A 22,404-nucleotide genomic window follows, 5' to 3' on the forward strand; every position below is an offset into this window, starting at 1 on the left:
GCTGCCACCCCCTCCAGAGCCTGGGCACAAATCCCAGCTGCATGGCCACAGGGAACACAGCAAATGCTGCCGTGGGGGCCAGCAGAGACAGACAAGGGACACTGCAGGTAGTACTGAAGGTCAGTTTATTTGCTTGATTCCCTCTTCCACAAAACCTGGAAACCATCACCTTCCAGCATGAGACAAGAAAGCAGTTAAGAGGCGAGAGATTCGCTCTGCAGCTCCTCCCCTACACGTGGGACCAAAGGTTAGATGGCTACTCTGAAAGGCACGCAGCAGCTTGGAGCCCCCAGAGCTCCCTGTCCCAGGACACCCCTTCCCACCAGGCCTCATGGCTGGGACCAAACGGGAGAGACACCACAGCAGGAGCTGGGAGTCCCCCCTGGCCTGCTCACGCAGTCCTGGCAGGAGAACACGCAGGGTTTGGATGTGAGGGGGTGTGGGCTGGAGGGGACAGGAGGGCTGGATCGGTGCTGCCACGCAGCAGCGGCGTGGCTGAACGAGGCCGTGGATGGAGGGGCAGGAGCTGGGCTGGGGAAGGCTCCGGCATCCCAGCAGGACAGACAGACAGACAGACAGACCCCTCACTCTGGCTGCGGGGTGTAGCGCAGGTACTTCTTGCCCGACGGCAGCTCCTTGGTGAAGACTCCTTTGGGGAAGAGCTTCTTGGCTTCCTCGTCAGGTAAGGTGGGCACGACCATGACGCTGTCACCAGGCTGGGGAGCAGATGGGGACAAATGGGGACTGTCAAGAGCTGGACACGGGTGGCACTGCCTCCCTGTGAGTGCTCAGCCCTTGTGCCACGGGCCTGTGCCGTGCCTGGAGCCAGCAGTGAGGGCAGAGTGGGAGCTACACCAGGAGACGTGGGAGATATCCAAAGGGGGAGCTGTGCCATCTGCCAGCCCTACCAATGGCATCCCACAGCCATGGCACTCCCATGGGAACAAGGAGTAAGGAGGGGGGAGTTTGAGCCTCTCTGTGATGCTGGACAGAGCAGAGCTTGCCCATATCTGCTTCAAATAGACACCACTCCATTCATATAGGCACCCCTGGACAGGTGGTGCTGGCTCCCCCTTGATTCCAAGCCCTGGGGATCTTTTATCTGCTTTCCTGGGAGGTGGGTGAGTTGGCCCAACCCACTGGGAGTTTATGCTGCAGGAAACAGGAGCCTTCAGAGGCAAGGCTGCCTCCAGCTGCTGCTTCCCCCAGCCTGTGGGTGCCCCTCCAAGGGAGGCTGGCTGCCATTTCAGTGCCTGTTTCCAGTGCCTGGCTGTGAGCTTCGCCCTGCTCCTCACCTTCCAGTCCACAGGGGTAGCGACCTTCTTGTATGCTGTGAGCTGCAGGGAGTCCAGGACTCTCAGGATCTCATCAAAGTTTCTCCCAGTGGTGGCTGGGTACAGGATAGAGAGTTTCAGCTTCTTATCCGGGCCAAAAATGAACACCTGAGCACAGGGAGACAGTGTCAGTGTCAGGCACATTTGTCTGCTCTGCTGGATCTGCTCAGCCCTGATGCTCCTTCCTTTCCTGGGAGCTGCTTGACCACAGGTGTTGGGACAGGGGAGGGACATGGAGGGGATCTAGAGAACAACTGATGCCCAGGGAATGTACTTTTGCTCTGGCAGCTCCTGTGTCCAATGCCAGCTTGTTTTGCTACTTGTGCCCTTCTAGTGCGAGCACGTGACGGGAAACAGAAAGTCCAGCAGATCAAGCACTGACAAAAACTGGTTTGGGACATGTACAACCAGGATCGCTGGGTCACCGTGACAGAACCCATGGTACCAGCCCAAGGAAGCCATCCCAGCTCCTGAGGATGGCCATGCCCATCCAGGCACGCTGCCCCACAGGCACAGGGCAGGGTGGCAGGCCAGGCACTCACCACACGAGCCGTCAGGGGCATCCCGTCCTTGTCCAGCTCGTCCGGGTCCAGCATGCCCAGCTTGACTGCCAGCTCCCGGTTCTTGTCAGCAATGATGGGGAAGGGCAGCTTCTCTGCAGGCTGCTCCCCGTTGTAGGCATTGACATCCTGCAGGGACAAAGCCATGGGATGTTCCTGTCTCACTAGCACAGAGACAGAGGCCAGGCAGAACCAGGAGCTCCCAACTCGCTTGGCCCCAAGGCCTCAGGCCAGGACAGCACAGCCAGGGGCTCATGGCCTTCCATGAAGTTTCCAGAATCCAGGTGACAAACCAGAAACCTTTGTGCCAGTAGTGGCAGAGCAAACCAGCAATGCTGCAGCTGACAAAGAAAGGTCCAACACTGCACCAGTCTTGTGCAAGGGACCAATTCCATTCAGTGAGTCACTTGCAGCTTACTTACTAAAGGCTCTCAAAAAACTACAGTGGAAGCCTGAGTGCAGGTGCTGGGACACTGCTCACTCCTTTCTGAACCACGCCAGGGACAGAAGAGAAAACCATCCCCCTCCACAGCCCTGGAGGCCCTGCCTCGTGACCATGGTTTATGAGGTTGCACTAGTCCAAACTAGACCTGCTTCACAAATACACACAAAAAAATGTATTTTGAGCATCTCCAAACTTGGTCTGGACTCAACTAGAGCATTTAAGTTATCCCTGGAGTCTGCAATACCACGCTCACAGGACACACGGAGCCCCAGCAGCGCTGGGAGGAGCCTGCTCAAGGCAGCACAGGCAGAGCAGCTGCCAGCATCAAAGCAAGTAGACTTCAAGGCTCCTGCCCCAGAACAGGGCAGCATGTTCCTTCCACCCTTTTCATGCTGCAAGGAGACAAAAGTGGCTGCAATGCTGCTGTGAGCCTCCCTCGCACCGCTGTGCTGCATTATCAGCTCAGCTGATAACTCAGTGTACAAACCTCTCTGCCCTCCCCAGGCTCTGAATGTGGAGGAGCAGGATGGGCCCTGCTCAGAGGGAACTCAGGAGGGCAGGGTTGGGAGTGCTGGCCCTTGGCTCTGCTCAGAGCACACCAACAGCAGCAAGAGCAGGGAGCCCTGCACCCCTCCTCAGCCCCCCATGGCTGACAAAAGGGGCTGTGGCCCTGCCCCTGCTGCTCAGGATGCTGCAAGCAGGTCAAGTGCTGCACACATAGCCACATGCTTCCTTTCCAGCTTTGCTCTTTGCTTGTTTTCTCCCCAGGTCTTTCTGTGTCACCACGGCTCTGCAGAAAGGGGCCATTGATCTCAGCTGGCTTGTGGTCAGGCCTGCCTCGGAAGGAAGCAGGGAATCAGTTCTGCTGTCCTGCAAACCTGCCCTGGCAGAGCAGAGCAGGGAAGGAAAGCAGAGCTGGAGAGTTCAGCTGAGGAGAAATGCAGCTGAATTCTCCACAGAGTCACAGGAGGCTGCAGATGGACATCAGCAAATGAGACCCACCCCCTACCTCTCTTTAGAGCAGGGCTGAAGGATGAGGAGAGTTTCTGAGAAGTATTATCTGAATCCTATGGAGTGTAACTTGTTCCAAAATGCACGTAATTCCCTGGCCTGGGGAGCTCTAGAAAGCAGCCTCACAAACCACACTCTGTGTTGCAATAAAACACCCATGACTCCCTTCCCTAGTCACTAATTTTCTTTCCAGAGTCCAAGCTGAAACCACACATCACTGGAGGGATTGATTCAGCACCAACTCACCAAGGGGCAGCTACCAGTGGCCAAAGAGAGCACTGAAACCTCTGACAGGCACAGCAGGTGCCAGCCAGCCCTTGGAGAAGCAGCAACCTCCTGCCTGGGGAGGTGGGAGGGTGGGATCCATCCCTGGCTGAGCTAGAGTTCCCAGTCCTGGAGCAAGCCTCTGTGTCGTGGCTAGGGATGGCTAAGAATAGCTCTGACATCTCTGGTTGGAAAGCACAGCTGCACACCAGGATTATTGGCTGCCCTCTGGCCCCACCTCTCCAGGCAGATCTCATCTGCCCACTGAAATTGGGCAGCAGGGCAAGCAGAAGTTTCTTTATTGTTTCATGCAGGAATTCAGCACCCCTCTTGCCCACTTGCTTCCTTGCAGGCTGTGCTCCAGGTAAAAGCAGCTTCACCCAGACAGAAAGCAGAGGTGTGTTTGGGAATGCTGCACAGAGGGTTCTGCCCAAAATTTTGCTCACTCCTGTGTCTTCTCAGTTCAATCCAGTGAAACACAGGCTACATGAACACTCCAGCCTTCTGTGGATTTGTCCTCACCAATTGGATCTTTAGCTCTGGAGATTTTCACCTGTTTCTTTCTGACAGGTGCTGATCTGACACTTCCAAACCTCTGTCTCCATGGCTTCTCCCAGCCTCACAGAAAGCTCACCACAGCTTCAAAGCCTCTCTGTGGTTTTTCTGGAAGGCTTTCCTGCTCTGCCTCCCCTCAGCCAGCATCAAGGCTGCTCTGCAACTTCTCCTGGTCTCACCTGAGGTTGTGCTGTGTGGATAATTCCATAGGATCAGCAGAGTCAGCTCGTTGTTCATGTCTTTTTCAGTTCACCTGAGTCTGCTGAACCCCACACATCCCTGCAGGCCTGAGAGCTCAGCCCTTCCCTCCCTTTACACAAGTTCCTGCTTTCCTGCAAGAAAGAGCCTGCCCTTCACAGAGCTGACTTCATGGAAAAGCTGCTTGCAAATTCAAAGCCTTTGCAGAAGTCAGCAACACCCTAACGTTTCAGCTTTAGCCAACCAGCAGATGAGTCTCCCTTACAAAAGCACAACACAAACTTTCTGTTCTAATGATATGTTATTTGCTAATTTGACTGCTGGTTTCAGCCAGTTTGAGCAGCAGAGAAATCTCATTTACTGGGATTTGTACATTGCTTTTCCCAGGCCCTTCTGAGGCTTGCTGGGACATTGGCCATGCATCACTCAGGTACAAAGGTCAATTTAAGCAATAAGGCAATTAGCTAATTTCTAAAGCCAGTCAGTTATGAAGTAATGTCCAACTGAACGTAGAAAATTCTCACCTTTAATGCCTCTTATTGCATGCACCTCTCACCCCTGGAAAATATGTGAGAACATTCCCAATTCTCAGAGTTAAAGAGAATGGGAGGTAATTCACCCAAGGATTTTTACACTCTGGCCATTTCTGTCTGAAATATTCATTTTAGATCCCTACCACCTCTAGTCCTGGAATCACTCTCCCTGGTAACTGCCTTTGAAGTTTTTCTTTAGTTCCTTGCAAGTTCCCTCACCGAGTTATTCAATTTCCATCTTTTTTTTAATGCTCCCCCATGTTCTCCTATTTGTGGTTTTATATTTAAAATGTCTCTGTTTGTCCCGTTTTTTCCTCCCTGCCTGACATGAACTGCAATTTTCTCCTCACTTCTGATGCCTCTTTTCCTTTCCTGTTTTATTACAGAACTTCCTGAGGGTCTGTGGGTAGGCTGCTTTCCTCTAAGATTCTGGCATCACCTCCACACGTTTTAAGCCTTTCAGCTAGTGGTGGGACAGCAATAATATTGTTTTCCTCTTGTACTGATGCCTCAGGTTTTAGCTTTTATATTTTTCAAAATCTTTACTGCTTTAGTGTGTGGGTCTGGGCTTCATATTAGGGGATGGTGAGCTCTCTGCACAGAGCAGGGAGACAAAACAATTCCTTCCCTAGCTGGGGACCAAGGACAAATGATCCAAATCTCAGCCCAAGAGCACAAACAACATGGACTGAAGAGAGAAAAACAAGCAGGATGGGACTTCATGGGCTGGAGCTGGAATTGGACAATGAACTCCAATGTGCAAATGGAGCAGAACTTACAAAAGTGAGAGACGCCATGACTAATTGTGAATTTTGTGACCATTTTGGGTCCATCTTGGGTGTAACCCTGGCTGGGCTCTTGTGCTGCCCAAGGTGCATCCATTGAGGCCCTTTAATAAATCCCTACTTTAGTCTTTAGCTCCTCTGTTCTAGGTCAGCCTTCACAAGGCATCAGCTTCAAAGTGCAACAATGACCCTGGACTTTGTGGGGTGCTCCACGAAGATGGAGAAGACGTTCCCCATTCCCGCTCTGAATTTCAGCACCGCCCCACTCTGGGATGTGACACTTGTACCTCCAAGCCTGCTTGGGCATCTCCTGCAGCCTTTGGAGCGAGGCAGCAGCACAGGCTGCCCTGAGGCCTCCCCAGAGCCATACCTTGCACCAGGAGAGGTGGTCCTGGACGCTGTCGATGGAGAGCGCGATCATCTTCACGTTGCGCTTGCTGAACTCGGGGGCCAGCTGCGCTGCCCGGCCCAGCTCCGTGGTGCACACGGGGGTGAAGTCCCGCGGGTGGGAGAACAGGATACCCCACCTGCAAGGGGAAGGAAGCAGCTGCTGTGAAGGTCAGGTGTTGTTCTGTTTTGTGCTGCAGACACAAAGCTGTGCAGATCGCACGGTGTGGAGCGCAGGAACAGCTCGTCTGTCTGATAAGGAATTCCTGCTCCAGCAACTCTTCCTTCCCTATCACTAGAAACTTCCATGAGATAAGCCCTGCTCTGAGAAACTCACTGCAGCATGCTCCCTGCTCTCCCTCCAGGATCCTACAGCAGATGCTGGAATAGCCCATGGTTCTTCACATGGACGTGGACACCGTGCCGTGTGAGGAAGTTTGGGAGAGCCACGGGTACAGTGCAGCTCAGAGACCCCACGTGTGGGGGGATGCCTGGCCAGCCCAGGTTATGGCAGAGATGGTCACTGATTCACGAGCCTGGCCACTACCCCTGCACCTCATCTCCACGAGGAGACACACACAAATGTACATAACGCAACTCAAAAGAATGGGACAGGACCAAACCCTTAACCCAGCTGCTGCTGTGAGCTGCACTTCATTAAAAGGTAAGAATTATTCAACTAGCAGGGGAGGCCAGAAGTTAACATCACATTGTGGCTCCTGTTACAATGACACGGCCACCTCGCTGTTGCCCACAGCTTGGCAGCAATGGATTTTGAGTCTTTAAGAGTGAGCAAACACTAATCCTACACCTCCCAGATAAGGTAAGCAGTGCACAGAGAAAGGCAGCAATGCAGCCCAGCAGGATGAGCTGGAGCAAAAAGGCTCTCAGGACTTCCTAGGGACTACAGCAAAGCCACCCCCAGCACTTCAAATTCCCTGCCAGAGACTCGTTCCACAATTTCTCATCTCCAATCACACAGTTCCTGCTGCACCGATCTTCATCCGGCCCCCCAGCACCACAGCAGGGGGAAAGTCCCGTCTGAAAAACTTAGGAATGCAGTTGGAGGGACCAAGTGAGGGTCCCTGCATCTCTGCCAGAGCCATGTGAGTGCCACGGGTCACCAGGAATTTATGGGGTGCCTACCTGGCCACTGCCCTTCAGACAATAGCTACACTCCTTGAGCCAAGAGCAGCGAACCAGCGAGGAGGAAAGTGCCCGCTGTGTGAGCAGGCTGGAACAGCCAGTTTCGGAAGGGATGAAGCTCAGAGGGTTCTTTTTTCCGCCCTCCGCTCCAGCTCACAATGCCGACAGAAGGGGCCGATTCAAGCCTGCCAGCGTTGCCGGGAGCGAGTCCCGAGGGCGCCGTGCCCGGTGCTGCGGGAGCGGCGCCCGGCCGGACCGAGCCCGGTGTCACCGCGCCCCTTCGCACCCGTGCGCGGCACCGAGCTGGCCTCCGGCACCGCCCGGGGCTGGGTGCCGCTCTAAGCCGGCCTTTGCCGTGCCGCGGGGCTGCCCTTCTCTCCCCCGGAGCTCGGCTCGCCCTCCGGGGATGACGCTGCCCGGGAATCCCGTCGTGTCCGGCCCCGCTTCCAGAGAAAAACCCACATTTGGAGCGAGCCGCGTGCCCGGCGGTGCCACGCGACTCACCGGGCGGAAGGAAGGGAGGAAGGAACGCGGTGAGCGGTCCCGCTCCGCCGCGGCTCCCCGGGATCCCCGGCGGCGCGGACATCCCACCCTGCCCCGCGCCCGCTTCCCGCTCCCGCCGCATCCCCAAGCGCTCACGAGTCTCCCAGGAAGTCGTGGAAGCGGATGCGGCCCTGAGTGGTGTCCGCCTCGAAGTCGGGCGCCTCATCCCCCAGCAGCAGCCCCGGCATGACTGCGGCTCCCGGCGCGGTCCCCGGTGCCGCCTCTGCGCCTGCGCGCCGCCGCCACCGCCCCCTCCGCCATGTGACGGCGCGAGGCGGCGGCGGCCGTGATGGCGACCTACGTGAGCGAGCTGGAGGCGGCCAAGAAGAGCCTCAGCGAGGCGCTGGGCGAGAACGTGAAGCAGTGAGTGCCCTCGGGGAGCGGGGGGTGCGGGGCTGGGCCGGCCCCTCGCGTTCCTGCCGCGTTCCTGCCGTGTCCCTGCCGAGCCCCGGCGCTGTGGGAGCGGCGCTCTGCCGCGCTGACCGCGCCTCAGCGGAGGTGCTCCGGCAAAGAGCCGCGCTCTGCTTGACGCGGTGGCGTTGAGAGGTTGGACTCGATGATCTCGGAGGTCGTTTCCAAACGCATTGATTCTGTGGTTCCCTGCTCTTCCTGAGGTACTGGGCCAACCTGAAGCTCTGGTTCAAGCAGAAGATCAGTAAGGAGGAGTTTGACCTGGAAGCGCGCAGGCTTCTCACGCAAGACAATGGTAAAATCAAATAACACCAGCGGTACGTTTCCCTGCCTTGCCCTGCCAGGTCTGGGAAGCTCCTTCAGGCTCCGCGGTGCTTCCCGAGCGGGGAGAGTGCTTGTGAGGAAATAGCAGAGGCCAGGGCTCCGGCAGCAATGGGGTTAACGTGGTGGGAGGTGCCCTGGCTGCGTGGGGAAGCCCCTGTGTAACGCCGGCACTGACAGACAATTTGTCTAAATGTGATAAAAATGTAAAATATGCCGTTCGAGCAACCAAAAAGCCTTTTTTGATGTCACTGTGGAGGCACAGTCCTTTCTGCACTTTGCCTTTGGCTGTCGCTGGAGTAGGGCAGGGAGCCCTGCATTCACCGGGGTGCATTTGCAGCAGGCAGGTAGGTCCTTCCCGGCCTTTGGGACTGGCAGGTGGGGGTGCTGAAGGGTGAGGATCCTCTGTCCTTGCTTCTCTGTGTGTCTGCACACATGGGTGAGCATTGCTGAGCTCATTCTGGGGGCTCCTGGCTTCCACGTTTGTGATCCCTGTAGGGAAAGGCAGGGAGTTTTTTCGTGCTCAGACTCCAAAGAGGATCCTGTAGCCCTCTGATCCTGCCTGTGAAGTTTTCACTTTCTCTTGTGCACATTTACTCATATGTTCCCAAAAACCTCTGCAATGAAGTTCTGTTTTGTTAGAACCTATTTGAGTTGACTTCTTCTTTGTGGTTCTCATTTTGGTGTATTTTGTAGCAAGACCAAAAGCACGGCAGTGAGGTGCCTGCATGGCAGGAGGGATAGCTGCTCCTCTGACTGGCTGAATACACCAGACTTGTCAAGCAGCTCTGTGTGTGTAACACTGAGAAGTGACCTCGTTATTTCTGTGCTGTGTGTATTATCTTCTGTGTTGTTCTCACAGTTGTAGATTCTCAGCCCAGTAGAAGAAAACTCTCAAAAAAAACTTAAATTGAAAATTGACTGAGCAGGTGGGGAGAACACAACAGTGGGATAGCTTAGGGACCTACTGTAGGATGGCTTTGAGGGGGTGCCTCTGGGCACGGATGTGCTGCTGACGAGCTCTGTCTCTTTACAGTCCACTCTCACAACGATTTCCTCCTGGCTATTCTCACCCGATGCCAGATCTTGGTTTCTGCCCCAGGTAAGTCCTGAGAAGCCTCATTAAACACTTGGTGTAACACTGCCTGCCACTTGTGTGTTTGGGGTATGTGTGCACAAGTACCCCAATGTTCTCAGCCTTAATATTAATGGCTTTTTTTTTGCCACACAGGTAAAAATGTAGCAAAATAATGTTTCAGCAGAGATGCTTCTATGACTAAGCTGTGTGTGGTTAGAGGCTGATGCTGGATTGCTGCCTGTGATAATCTGATTTGTTTTCTGGGTTGGTGTCTGCTGCCAGCTGAAGGGTCAAGGCAAATGCAGCCTTCTCTTTGATGTGCTTTGCTCTCCTCTGGTCGTTGTGGAGAGCTGAGCATTCCTGACTCATCTTCATTTCAAGTACATGTCTGATAGAAAAGTGCTTACAGGGAGCCTTGGCTGACCTATTAACCCAGTCATCTGCAGATAGTTAACATTTTAATTCTGTGAGGATGTAGAATTACATTTTACCTTTGTCAGTGTCTAGAATGGCTGTCCTCAGGGTTGCAGGTATGTTTTGTTTGGTCTTCAAAAGAGCTCTCAACCCAGAGATGTGGTAGCAAGAGCAACTGAGCTGCAATTCAAGATGTGGAACTGCTGTGTAGGAAGGGAGAGAAAATTGTTACAGCTCACATGGGCTGAGACCTGAGAGATGAGTTTTTGAGAGAATACCTGTTACTGAGGTGCCTTTTGCAGCTAGAGAAAATAATGCCAGCAAAATTCATGGCTACCCATGGGTTTTTGTGTTGGAGCTGGTCCTGAACTCTACCAGCTGTGCTAATTAAATGTTAATTGCCCCCACCTCCAAACTTGCTTTGTTTGCTCTTGATTAAACTGCAAAAACACCTTGTGTTTTTGCCCTAAACTTTAGGGGTCTGGACTTTAGGGGTCTGGACTTTTCCCTTTAGGGGTCTGGACTCACGTAAACCAGTAGGTTTATGTCTGAATCTGCTGCTCCTTGCTTTTAACTTGGAGTAATTAATTACAGCTGGATTATAAAAAGAACACACAGGAGCAGTCATTCCCCGATGATCACCTGGAGCAGCTGAGTCTAAATGAGGAGGGGAAGGAGGCAGTGCCCATGCTCTGAGCTCAACAGTGAGCTGCTGTGAGTGTTGGGGTGCAGTTCACAGCTCAGAGGTCTTGCTTCTCAGAGGCAGTGGTAGGCTAGAGCCTCTTGCCGTGTGGCTGAGGTTGGGGTTTGTTATTCCTGTGTGCATGCTCTGGGCTCAGCTGTTCTGAATGTCACTATCTAGTCTCCTTATGCCACTTAGTCATGGCATGCAGCTGCCTGGGCAGGATTCCTCAGCAAACTCTCCCAGGTGACCCTTTCCAAGGCTGTTTAGAATTGTGTTGAAGGTAGGAGCCCCAGCACAGAGAAGGGTGCTGTTCCACAGGTGCTTTCCATATGCTCCTTATTTCCTGCCTGACCTTCTTTAATTTCAAGTCCCTGGAGGTCATTTTCTCTTGTCCCATTGCAGCTGCTCCCCTCAGAGCCCTCGAAGAAGCCTGGTTGTAGTGGTTCAGCAGGTCATGGCAGCATGTGGTGGTGAGCCAGCTGGCCAGGGTCCTTTGCCAGTGCTGGTCACCTCCAGGGCTGTCAGGCAAGCTTTGGCTGGCTGTGTCCACCGATTGCATAAGCCAGCTTGAAAAAAGTCAGTTTATTCATGAGTGTGTGGTCTTAAAGGTGTGATTTGGTGCTCTGGAGCTAACAGTGCATTTTGCTAGTCCCTTCCAGCAGCTCAGCTGTGCTGTCCACAGATCAGTGCAGAGTCTCCCAATGATTTGGGAGCAGCTCTGTGCTGAGGTGCCTCTTTTTGGGCTATTGGTAGATCTCTTACAGGCAAGATCTTCCTATCAGCTGTGTGTGGTGTAGGGTTGTACATGCATGCCCAGGAAAATATAGTATCAGTGGAATACTAGCTTTTAACATCTAGATTTCTTCTTCTTCCCCTAGATGCCAGTCTGACACCTGCTATTTTTTTTTGGTGTACTGTGGTTTGTTTTTTTTTTCTCTTTTTTTTTCCCCTCTCCATGTAAGAACAGAAAGCGAACAGGCTTTAGTGTCTACCACTGTATTTTGGGTAGAAGCTGTTTACTTCATGATTCATGGAAATAAGTAACTTTAAGGAAGTGTTTTTGAGGCACTTGGCACAACATCAAAAGCGTTACTGATGCATGTACTTTCCACCTTGGTGTGAGAGATAAGGGGAAAGAGCCATTCTTAAAATGTTATTTTGTATTAAAAAAGTAACCATGTGGTCCGTGGTAAAATTGTACTTGATACTGTACTGTGTTGGAATAAGAACCCTTGGGGAAGGTATTTTTTAGGAGTGATTGTAGTATATGTTGAACCATGCAAACAAACCCATCTGATCCCAATTTTGCTGCCTCTTGTAGCAGCGGTTCCATCTGGGATTTAGAGGAGCACTTGGTGAATGTCACCCTTTTTGAGGATGCTTTGCATTTCCCCCTCTCATCTGCTCAGGCTGTTGGTCACCCAAACAACTTGAAGTGCCAGTTGCACAGCCTTTCTGCCGTGGGACATTTAGGGCTTGGTGGTGCAGAGGCAGGGAGGTGTGTTGTCTATTCTGATGTGAAGGGTGACCATTTGGGGTCAGCTCTCCTGGCTGTGTCCTCTCCCAGGTCCTTCTGCACTGCCAGGCTCCTAGCTGGTGGGATGGGGTGAGGAGCAAAAAATCCCTTATCTCTGTGCTCTGCAGGAATGAAAACATCCCTGTGTTACCAACATTGTTCTGGGCACACATCCAATACACAGTCCTGTGCAAACTACCATGGGAAAAATTAACCATCTTCCACTCCAAACCAGCACACTGGCATTTTTTCTTCCCCCAAAAATTCCATCAACAGGGACTCCAGTTTGCATCCTTCCTTAACCTTGCATGGACTTGCTTACTAAGCTGACCTTGTTTGTTGGACAGTTGCAAGCACTCAGGGTAGCAAGGTTTCTTGAGTTAATATGTATCTTGCTGGAACTGTTCCCTCTTTTCTTAGCTAAATGTTAGCAACAAAACTGAGACAATTGCAAACACCCGAGTTAGTGATGTAAGGATTTATTTGGCGGCAGTGTGAAGCCAATTAAAAGATGGCTCAGTGAATTAGAACTCATATGGAGTAACAGGAGCATTTTATTTCATCAGGTTTGTCCACAGGCTTTGCTTAGGGGGCTTGCAGCTGGGAGGTTGGCTCAGGTTGCTTGTGTTTGCTTCTCTCCAGAGTACTGAGAAGGGAGGAAAAGTAAGAAAATGGGAGTGTGAGTTTTTGGCAGAGGACAGTCAGCAGAATATCGACCAAGTGTCAGCAGAATACCTGACCAAAACCTTGTTCCTGCAAGAAGATTAAAACAAACAACCCCCTCCAAACTGAAGATCAAGTAAACAGGCGTGGGAAATGTGTGTTTTCTCTCTGCTTTTTTCTGCGGTGACTTTCTCTGAATCTTTGTCCTTTCCTCATGTAGCATGTCAGGAAAACCTGACAGGCTCTGTCTGGACTGGTTGGTGCCATCATGTTGGTGCTATGCAGAGATGTGGCAGCTTCTAGAAAAATGTTTTTATCTCTTCCTGATCTTTGAAGGCAGAGCAGCAGTGGTTTCTTAAGGTCTGATTCCTTTGCTAGCAATATTGAATAAAAGCTGCATTCATCTCTGAAGTTTCATGTCTGAGCCAACCCAGCCTTGTCATTTGTGGCCAGGAAGGCAAGTACTGGTTTCTTAGAATGCTAGAGGGAAATTTTGCTTTCTTCATCTAGTGCAAGTCAGGCTTGGTAATATGAAAACCTGGAAAAGGAACCAAAAATTGTGCTATGGGCTTGTTATAGTGGGGAATAGGAGATTGTATCTCACCTTTTCCTTGTTTTAAGCTGAGTTTGGTTAAGTTCTTGTTAAATGTGCACATTGAGATTCAATTAAGTTGCATCTTTCAGATCTGTCAAAGCCTATAAATTTAGTTACCATTTAATTTAAAACCTACCATATTATTTTGCTTAAAAAAGGTATTTTAAAAATTCAGACTTAGCTATAACCTATTATCAGGGAAAAGAGTGTTTGCAATTTCCATCTCCATCCATTGCATTTTCTCTGGTCACAAATGAGGCTGTGAAGGAGCTGTGTGAGACTTGATGTGGTTCTCCACAGTGGTTTCCTATGCTCCATTATTAGGGCCTCTCCTGTGATGTACCAATGAGCAGTGACACCAGCCTTACAATTTTTGGGGCAGTTTTATTTATTATCTTTTAATTTCTTAAATTGACCAGTGGATTTTGCAACAGGGTTTGTAGGCTATGCGTTTCCACCTCTCTTAATAGGATGTAACTAAACTTCCTTTTTTTTAATACAGGGAGAATGTCAACTTTTTTTAATATAGGGAGAATGTGCCATCTCTGTGTGTGTAGGTTGTTTCTAAGCCCTTCTTAGAAGCTGACCATTCAAAAACTTCACCTGAATCCCCTAGCTGAGCCTGATCCTGTTGGAAATTTTTTTTTTCCATAGCAGAGAACACTGTGCTCGTGCTCCAGTTGGGAGTGTGGGAAGCTCCCCATAGCCAAGGACTTCTAGCCAGTCTCATTCCTTACAAACAGGACTGTGGTATAATTGTGTTTGAGCTCCTGTCTACAGCAAATTAAACATAGTTAATTCTTGATTACAGCGCATGAAGCATAGTTGGGACAGCCAGAGATAAACCCAGAGATTGGTGTGAAGCTGGTGAGAACTGTGGGAGCAGGAGAGAACCACAGCTGGGTGTTGGTCAGTGCTCAGTGAGGCTAGCCAGGCTGTGGGTGGTGAGATGTGGAAAGGCTGCTGTCACTTCTTGTCCCTGTCTAGAGGAAATGGCAAATTCTGGCTGAGGTGTGGTCAGGGGATGTCCAAGACATTGCTGTGCTGTTAGAACTGCCTGGCAGCACAGCTCCAGCTCTGCCTCGGGGGCAGCTGAAGTGTCCAGAGCTGAGCTGGCCAAGCTCCCTGAGGTGGGACATGCTCAGGGCATGCTGTGCTCCAAAGGAAGAGGATGCTTGCTTGCAGGGCAGGAGGGTGCTGGAGGCACACAGCACAGGCTGCTCTGTAGCCACGAGAGGGCTGCCGAGTCTCTGAGTTGTGCTTGTTCCCTGCCAACAAGCACACACACATCCAGTGCACTAAGCACGCACACATCCAGTGCAGTGCAGCCAATTTTCCTGAAGGAATTAATTGCTCACAGATACTGTAAACCTGTCAGCAGGAAGTTTGCTAGGCTGTCCTTGCCAAGCCTGTGATTATCAGGATGTGGTTTGGCCTGCTGTAGGGGTAGCTGTCAGATAGTGTTCAGTGGACTTTTGAGCTGATGATATGACCAAATGTATTTATTTGTTGTTACTAAACAAGAACCTTTTTTTCCACTGTTTGCTCACTGGTCACATTAGTGACATCCTGCTCCTGGGCTCAGTGGTCTCTGCAGTTCTTCCTTCCTCTCCTTCTCTTCAGTGTAACAAAACAATCAGCTGTGATATTTAGTAAGGATCCATGATAAATCTTGCTGAAGGAGAACTGGGGAGTCAGGCTGCTCAATTCAGATGGTTTAGTATCTGACCTGATCCAGGAGTGGGTGAGAGGAGAACCTACTCCAGGTAAGAGCTCCAGGCAAGCTCTTACCTTCCTGATGGAACAAATGGCTTGTTCCTTCCTTTTGGATTTTCTTACAGGCTGTGCTTATCTCTCTCCTTCCACTGTGGGTTTTGTGTGGTGTGTGGACAATAAGTCATGGGTGTTGTGAGTGAGTCAAAGTAGCAAGGGGGTGACAAAAGAAGGGAGGGGCTACCAAAACTGTTCTCCCCTCAAAAGACCTTCCGCTTTGCTATGGCTGTTGATTTTGGGTTGAAGCTTAATAGGTGGCCAAATGTTAAGGGTTTCATGCTGGCCCTATATCAGCAACACCAATTGAGTGGGTGTTTTGTGAGTTTGTTTGTTTGTTTTGGTTTCTTTTTCCTTTCAATTTGTAGAAGGTGCTGGATCTCTGCCATGGCCAGGTGGCTCTGCAACTAAACCTGGAAAACCCAAAGGGAAGAAAAAGATTTCTTCAGTTCGCCAAAAGTTCGATGTAAGTGCCTGTGGTTCACTTTACATCTACCAAATTCTTAAAACAAGTGATTTACTGTTTATTCAGGCAGTCAGAATTCTCTAACTCTCAAAGTGTTAGAAGCAGGATCCTGGGTGTAATGTTTTCAGAAGGTCAAGTTGTTTCAGATCTGAGAATGCCTTTTAAAGGTGCTATCTTCTGGTAGGTGGCACAGAAATGTGCAAGATCCGGTTCACTTTGCAGCAGAGGCTCTGTACATCCACCCAGTACTATCTCACCCCTGTTCTGCACTTGTTTCTGTGCTTACAGAGCAGTGTGGAGGGGGCTTGGTGTGACAGAGATTTGGGATGAGGCACTCTCTTCAACAGGCTGGATTTGATAAGGTGCATACTGCCCTTCTGAGGAGTTTGATTAGGCACTCTGTGCTTCAGAGACTAGTGTCCCAAAGATATGCAAGTCCAGCTGAAGGCTTCTTGTATTTAGGAACTGTCAAATTACAGTGCTCACAGCTGCAACCTGTATTGTGATCTTCTGAATTCAGACTGTGTTACCTTGCTTGTCTTAAAACTTCACTGTAACTTTTCAGTTCAGCAGCAAGTAGATGAGAGTTTGAAAAGCAAGTTGTGGTGTAGTGGAAGTCTTAGAATTTGTTTTACTCACTACCCCTAAGATACACCAGATTTCTAGTGTGTGTTTGTACACGTCCAGGAATGCTTGGCAGTAAGTACTGTATGAAGTGCATGTTATGATGGTTTTTCTGGTACTAGTGGAATTCCCGAGTAGTGTGAACTTGGAAGTGCCTTGGTATTTCATAGTGTTTCCCTCACTGGTCAGAATAACAGCTGTGAATGACCACAGGTCCATTCCAGTTGGCTTCTGCTCTCCCAAACCACATTCCTCTTGAGAGTTGCTTACATTTTTAAGGTCTTTTTTGCCAGGCATATGACTTTCCTGTAATGAAAGCATAAATCTTTAGAATTATGGGGAGGGAAACCTGCTTTCACACACAGTGGGTGGATTGGTTTTTCATTCTGAGTTAAATGCCACAGTCCTTTGACTAAAGCAGCCCCCCTTTCTCCCCTGAAACTAAGATGTGAGAAATCCACTTTGCTGCATATTCATTGTTCATATTTAAAGAGTGTTTGTCCTGGTGCCCCATAAGAGCCTTGCAACAATCTCCATTCCATAGCCACTGGAAAGTAGAGGGAGTGTGATGAGTCTGTTTCCTTGTGGGTTAGAGCTGGGCACATGGCTGGGCTCAGTGATCAATAATTTACATTTGCTTTGTTCCCCCCTTTATCTGGGGACTGAGGAGCCATCCCAGACACTTGGAGCTTGAGACACAATGCAGCCAAGGATTTGTGTTGGAATACATATGGCCTGAGAAATGCCACCTTCTAGTATGAATTCCTGTTCTGTGATGAGTTTTTTGTCTAAATAACTAAGTCAGTTCTGAAAAACAGTCATAGTTCATCTCAGTGGCTGTTCTGTAACACAGCTCTGCTTAGAGTGGTGAAAGTACACAGGGAGACTGGAGAATGAAATTGGTGCTGGAATTGGGCTAAGTTTAAAGCATTAGAAAAATGTAAGAATCAATCACACAAATTTAGGATCATGGGTTTTAATCTGGATGGTAACTGTACAGATAGTAAGTAAAAATATACCATTCTGTACAAGAAATTACTAAATAGACGAGAACTCTTCAACATAGAAGGTGTCTGAGAGATGTGAAAGTCCAGTCACTGGTCTGGGTAGCATGAAAGGAGATAAATAGGACAGTAACTGACCACATTTGAGACTCCTGGGAGAATCAAACAAATCTAGCAGGTGGGGAGTACAGAGCAGACCAGAGCAGGTGAGTCTTCATGTGGTGTGTAGAATTTCTTGCTGCAGTGTGTTGTGTATATCCAAAGTTCAGGTGGTTTGGGGATGCTACTGGACAAGTCCTGTAAAAGGATACCGACACTGACTAACCAATTTCTTCAGTCACAAGTCATTGGGGAGGATTTTTTAAGGACTTCTTATAGGTGTAAGCTTTCTGAGCGGAGAAGGGATGTCCCCTTGATGAACCAAAGGGTCTGAATGAATATTATCTTATACTTTAATGTTGTGTTCCCGACAGCACCGGTTCCAGCCTCAGAACCCGCTGTCGGGAGCCCAGCAGTTTGTGGCAAAGGATCCTCAGGAGGATGATGATTTGAAGCTGTGTTCTCACACCATGATGCTCCCAACACGTGGCCAGCTGGAAGGAAGGATGATTGTCACTGCCTATGAGCATGGGCTGGACAATGTCACCGAGGAGGCAGTGACAGCCGTTGTTTATGCTGTGGAGGTGAGGCTGGGCTGGGGGGCTGCAGTGGTTTCATAACACCAGCAGCAAAAGGCTCTGTGTGCAGTGTGGGGTGTTGTCCCCCAGCATGGGGTGGAAACCTGCTGCTCTGATGGTTCTCCAGTTGCCCTTTTGTCCCCTGAGTAATGTGAGAATGGAGAATCTCATGCCCTAGATGTAAAGTCCTGGGCTTCTGCCTGCAAGTGTTAGTTTTGATGTGCTTATGCAGTACCCTGGCATGCTGATGTAGCTGTTGTGGAAAATGCTATCCCTTAAAAGCAGGGACATAATGGGAATGCCAGTTTGACCAGTTCTATAAAAAGTAATCTATTACAGGCACAGTGTCTGGCCTGGCCATGAAGGAACAGGATCAGGTGATAGCTGATCCACGTGAAGTCCTGGTTTGGCTTTGGCCATTGGTGGTGCATCACTGTACATATCCCAGGAATAACACAGCCACTGCTTGGAGTATTGATGTGTGGATGGTTTTCTGCATGTGGAGGCCAACCTGAGTTCCCCAGCTGGAGTGAGGCCAAATGAAGAAGTTGTCTGCTTGTTTTTTTCACACCATTCTTTCTCCAGCATTGTTCAGGCAAATGAAAAAGATCAGTGAGTGGCTTTTCACTGTCATTTCAGGGTGTGTATTTCAGTTCAAGTGTCAGTTATAAAATCTTAATCAGAGGTTGGGAATTTCCTAGCATTGAAGACACCCCTTTGACATTTGAAGCAGGACATCACATATTAAAATATAGTTCACAGGCTGATGTTTATGGTACTCACAAAGTGCCATATTCTCTGTATCCGAGTGTTGGATAATGAAAACATCCTGTCCAGATATTGGTTCCCTTCCATCTTCAGGTCCCTGTGGTCAGAGCAGCACTGCTTCTGTCTTGCCATTTGTTGAGGCCCTCCTATCCATGAGTGAATGTATCAGCACATGTCACAAGATTTGTTTTCCTTGCAGAACCACCTTAAGGACATTCTGACCTCTGTGATATCCAGGAGGAAAGCCTATCGTCTGAGGGATGGCCATTTCAAGTATGCCTTTGGAAGCAATGTCAACCCTCAGCCATATCTGAAGAACAGTGTTGTTGCTTATAACAACTTAATTGAGTGGTAAGGAGCTGGCAGCACACTGATAATGTACATGGATTTTTCTAGTCTTGGAATTACTCCATGGCTCAGCTGCTTCTTTTATGTGTGTTGATGGCATCTTATTTTCACTCACTAGGAAGGCATTGGTATGGAGGATTGTACAACTAAACAGGGAGTTGAGGATATGGGGATTTCCCAGCACAGGACTGCAGGGACAGTGTTACATCTCTCTCCCTTACCTCTGCTTGTCCAGCAGTTTATTACTGCTTTTTGAAAACATCAGTAACACAGCAATTCTCTGCCTTTGTGGAGGCACAGCTGTTGTGCCATAGGATTAAAATAGGTCAGTGAGGACCTGCAGGACACTGCCATCCTGTCATTTCCTGCATGCAAATGTGTTTATGGTTCTGTGGCACATCTTTCTAGTTAGCAGGGCTTTGAGGTCCTCCAATTTGGAGTCTCAGTGTCAAAGAGTTTGTGCAGTGCATCATGGCAGTGTTTGTGTATGAGAAGGCAGTTTTGTTCGTCTGTGGCAGCTTCTAGCAGTTGACAGGAGGTCGTGGGTGTTCGAAGATTTCATTGTAGCACTACAAACAACTCTGCCTAACGTCCAGTGTTTCAGCTCAATGTTGTGTGTGTCTTAGTTTTTATGCTGGGTAGAAACTATTGGCTGCAAGTAACAAAAAGTTGCACAATTTAAGCAAAGCTGAAGCATGTTGAGGATCAGTCCACACTCCTTGTTAAACTGGAATTTAAAAGAAATTTTTATTAGAGCTGAAATAATTTTATGTGCATATGGGCCACATCAGGTGGGGCAGTGCAGCAAGGCTCCTGCTGTATGACAGCCACAGCTGGTGCTGGTTTGTGACTGAGGTGTTTTCTGCCTGCTCTGCCCCCAGCCCCCCAAGCAGCGCGACGCCCTCAGCGGGTCAGAGCCTGGCCCCCCCGCCCGCTCCTGATGATGCTGAGCAGCAGGCAGCCCTGCTCCTGGCCTGCTCTGGGGACACCGTGCCAGCATCCCTGCCTCCAGTCAACATGTATGACCTCTTTGAGGCACTGCAGGTAAGCTGGTCATGGCACACCTTCCTGTCACAGGCAGCGCTGCCCTGGCTGCCAGCTGCCAGTCTTAGGCATGATTTATGTGCATGGAGGGGGATTTGTTTTCTCTTCCCATAGTCTCTTTCCTTCTTTGGCTTTGATTTCTTCCCACTGTTAACTCCTGGTTTAATGCCTGTTCTGATCCCCTTGGTCACAGAGCTGATGAGGAAATTCCTATCTCACAGCTGTGCAAGGTGGGTGAGCTCTTCCTCTGCAGAAAGGCTGCAATGATTATATCAGAACTCTGGACAGATTTTGACAGTGCTGCAGCAAAATATCTTACCTGTCATGTCTCTTCTTACTCCTCATGTTCCACCTGGGTACTTAGAGGAATACTTGGTCCTGGCATGCAGGCCACTGCAGTGGGTTGGCTGTGGTCACCCCAGCCCTGGGGAGGCATTTAAGGTCAGCTGGGTGAATTTTCATTGGCAATGTATGGCTGTGGTTCCCTCCCTCTTTGGCAGCTGTGGGGGCATTGCCTACTTTGAATGTCTAAAATTATTTGTTAGAAATTCCCCCTTGATGACCTCTGCTGTTGTGAACAGGGCCTTGGGATTTTGTCTCACAGGTGTGGATACCGACCACAGAGCTGTAATCAAACATTCATCTCATGTTTAGTCAGAATTGTTATTTCTGTGGTTTTGATGATCAGTTATTGATTGCCACCACATTACTATTTCCTTACCATGGGGTCAGCTTTACAACAGTGTAAAGGTCCGTTTCCTAGCCCGTCGCAGCCAGAGAAGGAATCTGGAATGCTTTGGATCACATTCACAGGGTTGTTTATTTTTTCTTACCTATAACATTCTTTCTCCGACCTGCTGAGCTCTGCCTAGCAAGGAGGCCATGGCATTCTGACATGCCCTGTTGAGTGGTGTTTACCTTTTATATCAAAAGTTACGTACAGTTTGTTTACAACAATGTACCAATATCTATCATTTATGTTGGACAGTATGTCTCTACCTTAAACTAACAGAAAAGTGTCGCCATCACACCAAGACGTGGAGGGCAAAAAGAAGGAGAAGAAGGCTAGGGCATGCCCAAATTCCTCCATCTTAACCCCTGAGTCACAATCTAAAAATCTCAAAATTCTACTTTTCCACCCTGTGTTAATTCAAATATCACACTACTCAAACCCTTGTGGCTTGTAATTCTTCATACAAAATTGACAGTCTTCCACAGGCCAAAGTTGAAACCATAGATGTTTTTGACTTCATGCCAAGGTCTCTGAGCCCCCTGCCAGGGTCTCGAGACAGCCAGGGCAGCCAGAGGGATGTGCTGGACTCTGACAGGCACTCCCTTAGCAAGTGGTGTAAGAGGTGGTTGTGCTGTGCTGGCAGGGAGCAGCTGTCCCTGTGAGACTCCCTTTGTCCCCACTCTGCAGAGCTGGTCCCTGTGGTAGAGGGAGATTATTCCCTGGTAACACAGGCAAATGTGTGTGCAAGTGTGCAGCTTGTTTCCCACCATGCATTTCCAGGTGCACAAAGAAGTGATCCCTGCACACACAGTCTATGCTCTCAACATTGAGAGGATTGTCATGAAACTCTGGCACCCCAACCACGAGGAGCTGCAGCAGGACAAGATCCATCGGCAGCGCCTGGCCATGAAGGAGGGCCTCCTGCTCTGCTAGAGCTGGGCAGCCCTGCCAGCCCTCAGGTGGCTCCAGCTTGCTCCTGGGACTTGTCATTCGGATGCTCCTTACAAACCTGTGTCAGCATCTCCAGGATGATGTGATTTATGAGTCAGCTTTTCCTATGGAAATGGGACTGAGTCGTGGGACACTTCCTCTGCTTCCCCAGAGTCATGTGCTGTGGAGTACTTGCAGCAATGCCACTGAGTTGGGAAAGAGAAAGAAGACACATTTGCTAGGACTGTTTTTAGGTAAAATAAATGTGAGAGTGGAAATAGTTGGTTTTAAATAAGGTGTGCTCTTGTCTTCTTTTGTGAGCATGGAGAATCTGCCTTCTTACCCTCACCTCTCAGGTAGTTTTCCTCCTGAGCTCAGACTCCAGAGACTTTGTCCAACTTCTGTTGCAGTTGGTGGGGTCCTTTTCATTAACTGATTAAGGGGTGGGCTCTTGTGAAGATGAGCAGTTCTGTTAGCTGACCTTGTTCCTCTTCTACCAGGGGAACTTCTGATTAGAAACTGTGACAAAACAAGGCAAAAAGGGAGTTGTCTATATGTTGAAGACTCCTTGGATTTGCAGCATGAGCAAATCTCTC

General features: G+C 49.7%; 2 protein-coding genes across 3 annotated transcripts; one reads left to right on the forward strand and one right to left on the reverse strand.

The window, feature by feature from the left end:
• Nucleotides 1-108: 108 nt before the first annotated feature.
• PRDX6 (peroxiredoxin 6) lies at nt 109-7,986 on the reverse strand. Its single transcript, NM_001245373.1, is given in 5 exon segments — nt 109-716; nt 1,296-1,442; nt 1,877-2,023; nt 6,056-6,212; nt 7,858-7,986. Coding segments are annotated over 5 exon segments (675 nt in total). The 5' UTR covers nt 7,950-7,986; the 3' UTR covers nt 109-584.
• A 5-nt stretch (nt 7,987-7,991) lies between these two features.
• TADA1 (transcriptional adaptor 1) lies at nt 7,992-22,103 on the forward strand. Of its 2 annotated transcripts, none has more exons than XM_002193928.7 (8): nt 7,992-8,124; nt 8,376-8,467; nt 9,530-9,595; nt 15,583-15,680; nt 17,782-17,991; nt 18,953-19,104; nt 19,983-20,145; nt 21,659-22,103. In XM_002193928.7, the coding sequence occupies exons 1-8, from the start codon at nt 8,051-8,053 to the stop codon at nt 21,809-21,811; spliced, it is 1,008 nt and encodes a 335-aa protein (XP_002193964.1). In that variant the 5' UTR covers nt 7,992-8,050; the 3' UTR covers nt 21,812-22,103. The 2 variants fall into 2 exon arrangements, with proteins under 2 accessions (XP_002193964.1, XP_012430846.1); XM_012575392.5 differs by having other exon boundaries at nt 8,083-8,124; nt 8,376-8,489.
• Nucleotides 22,104-22,404: the final 301 nt, after the last annotated feature.

Source organism: Taeniopygia guttata, chromosome 8 (assembly GCF_048771995.1).
Source record: "Taeniopygia guttata chromosome 8, bTaeGut7.mat, whole genome shotgun sequence".
Classification (NCBI taxonomy): Eukaryota; Metazoa; Chordata; class Aves; order Passeriformes; family Estrildidae; genus Taeniopygia; species Taeniopygia guttata.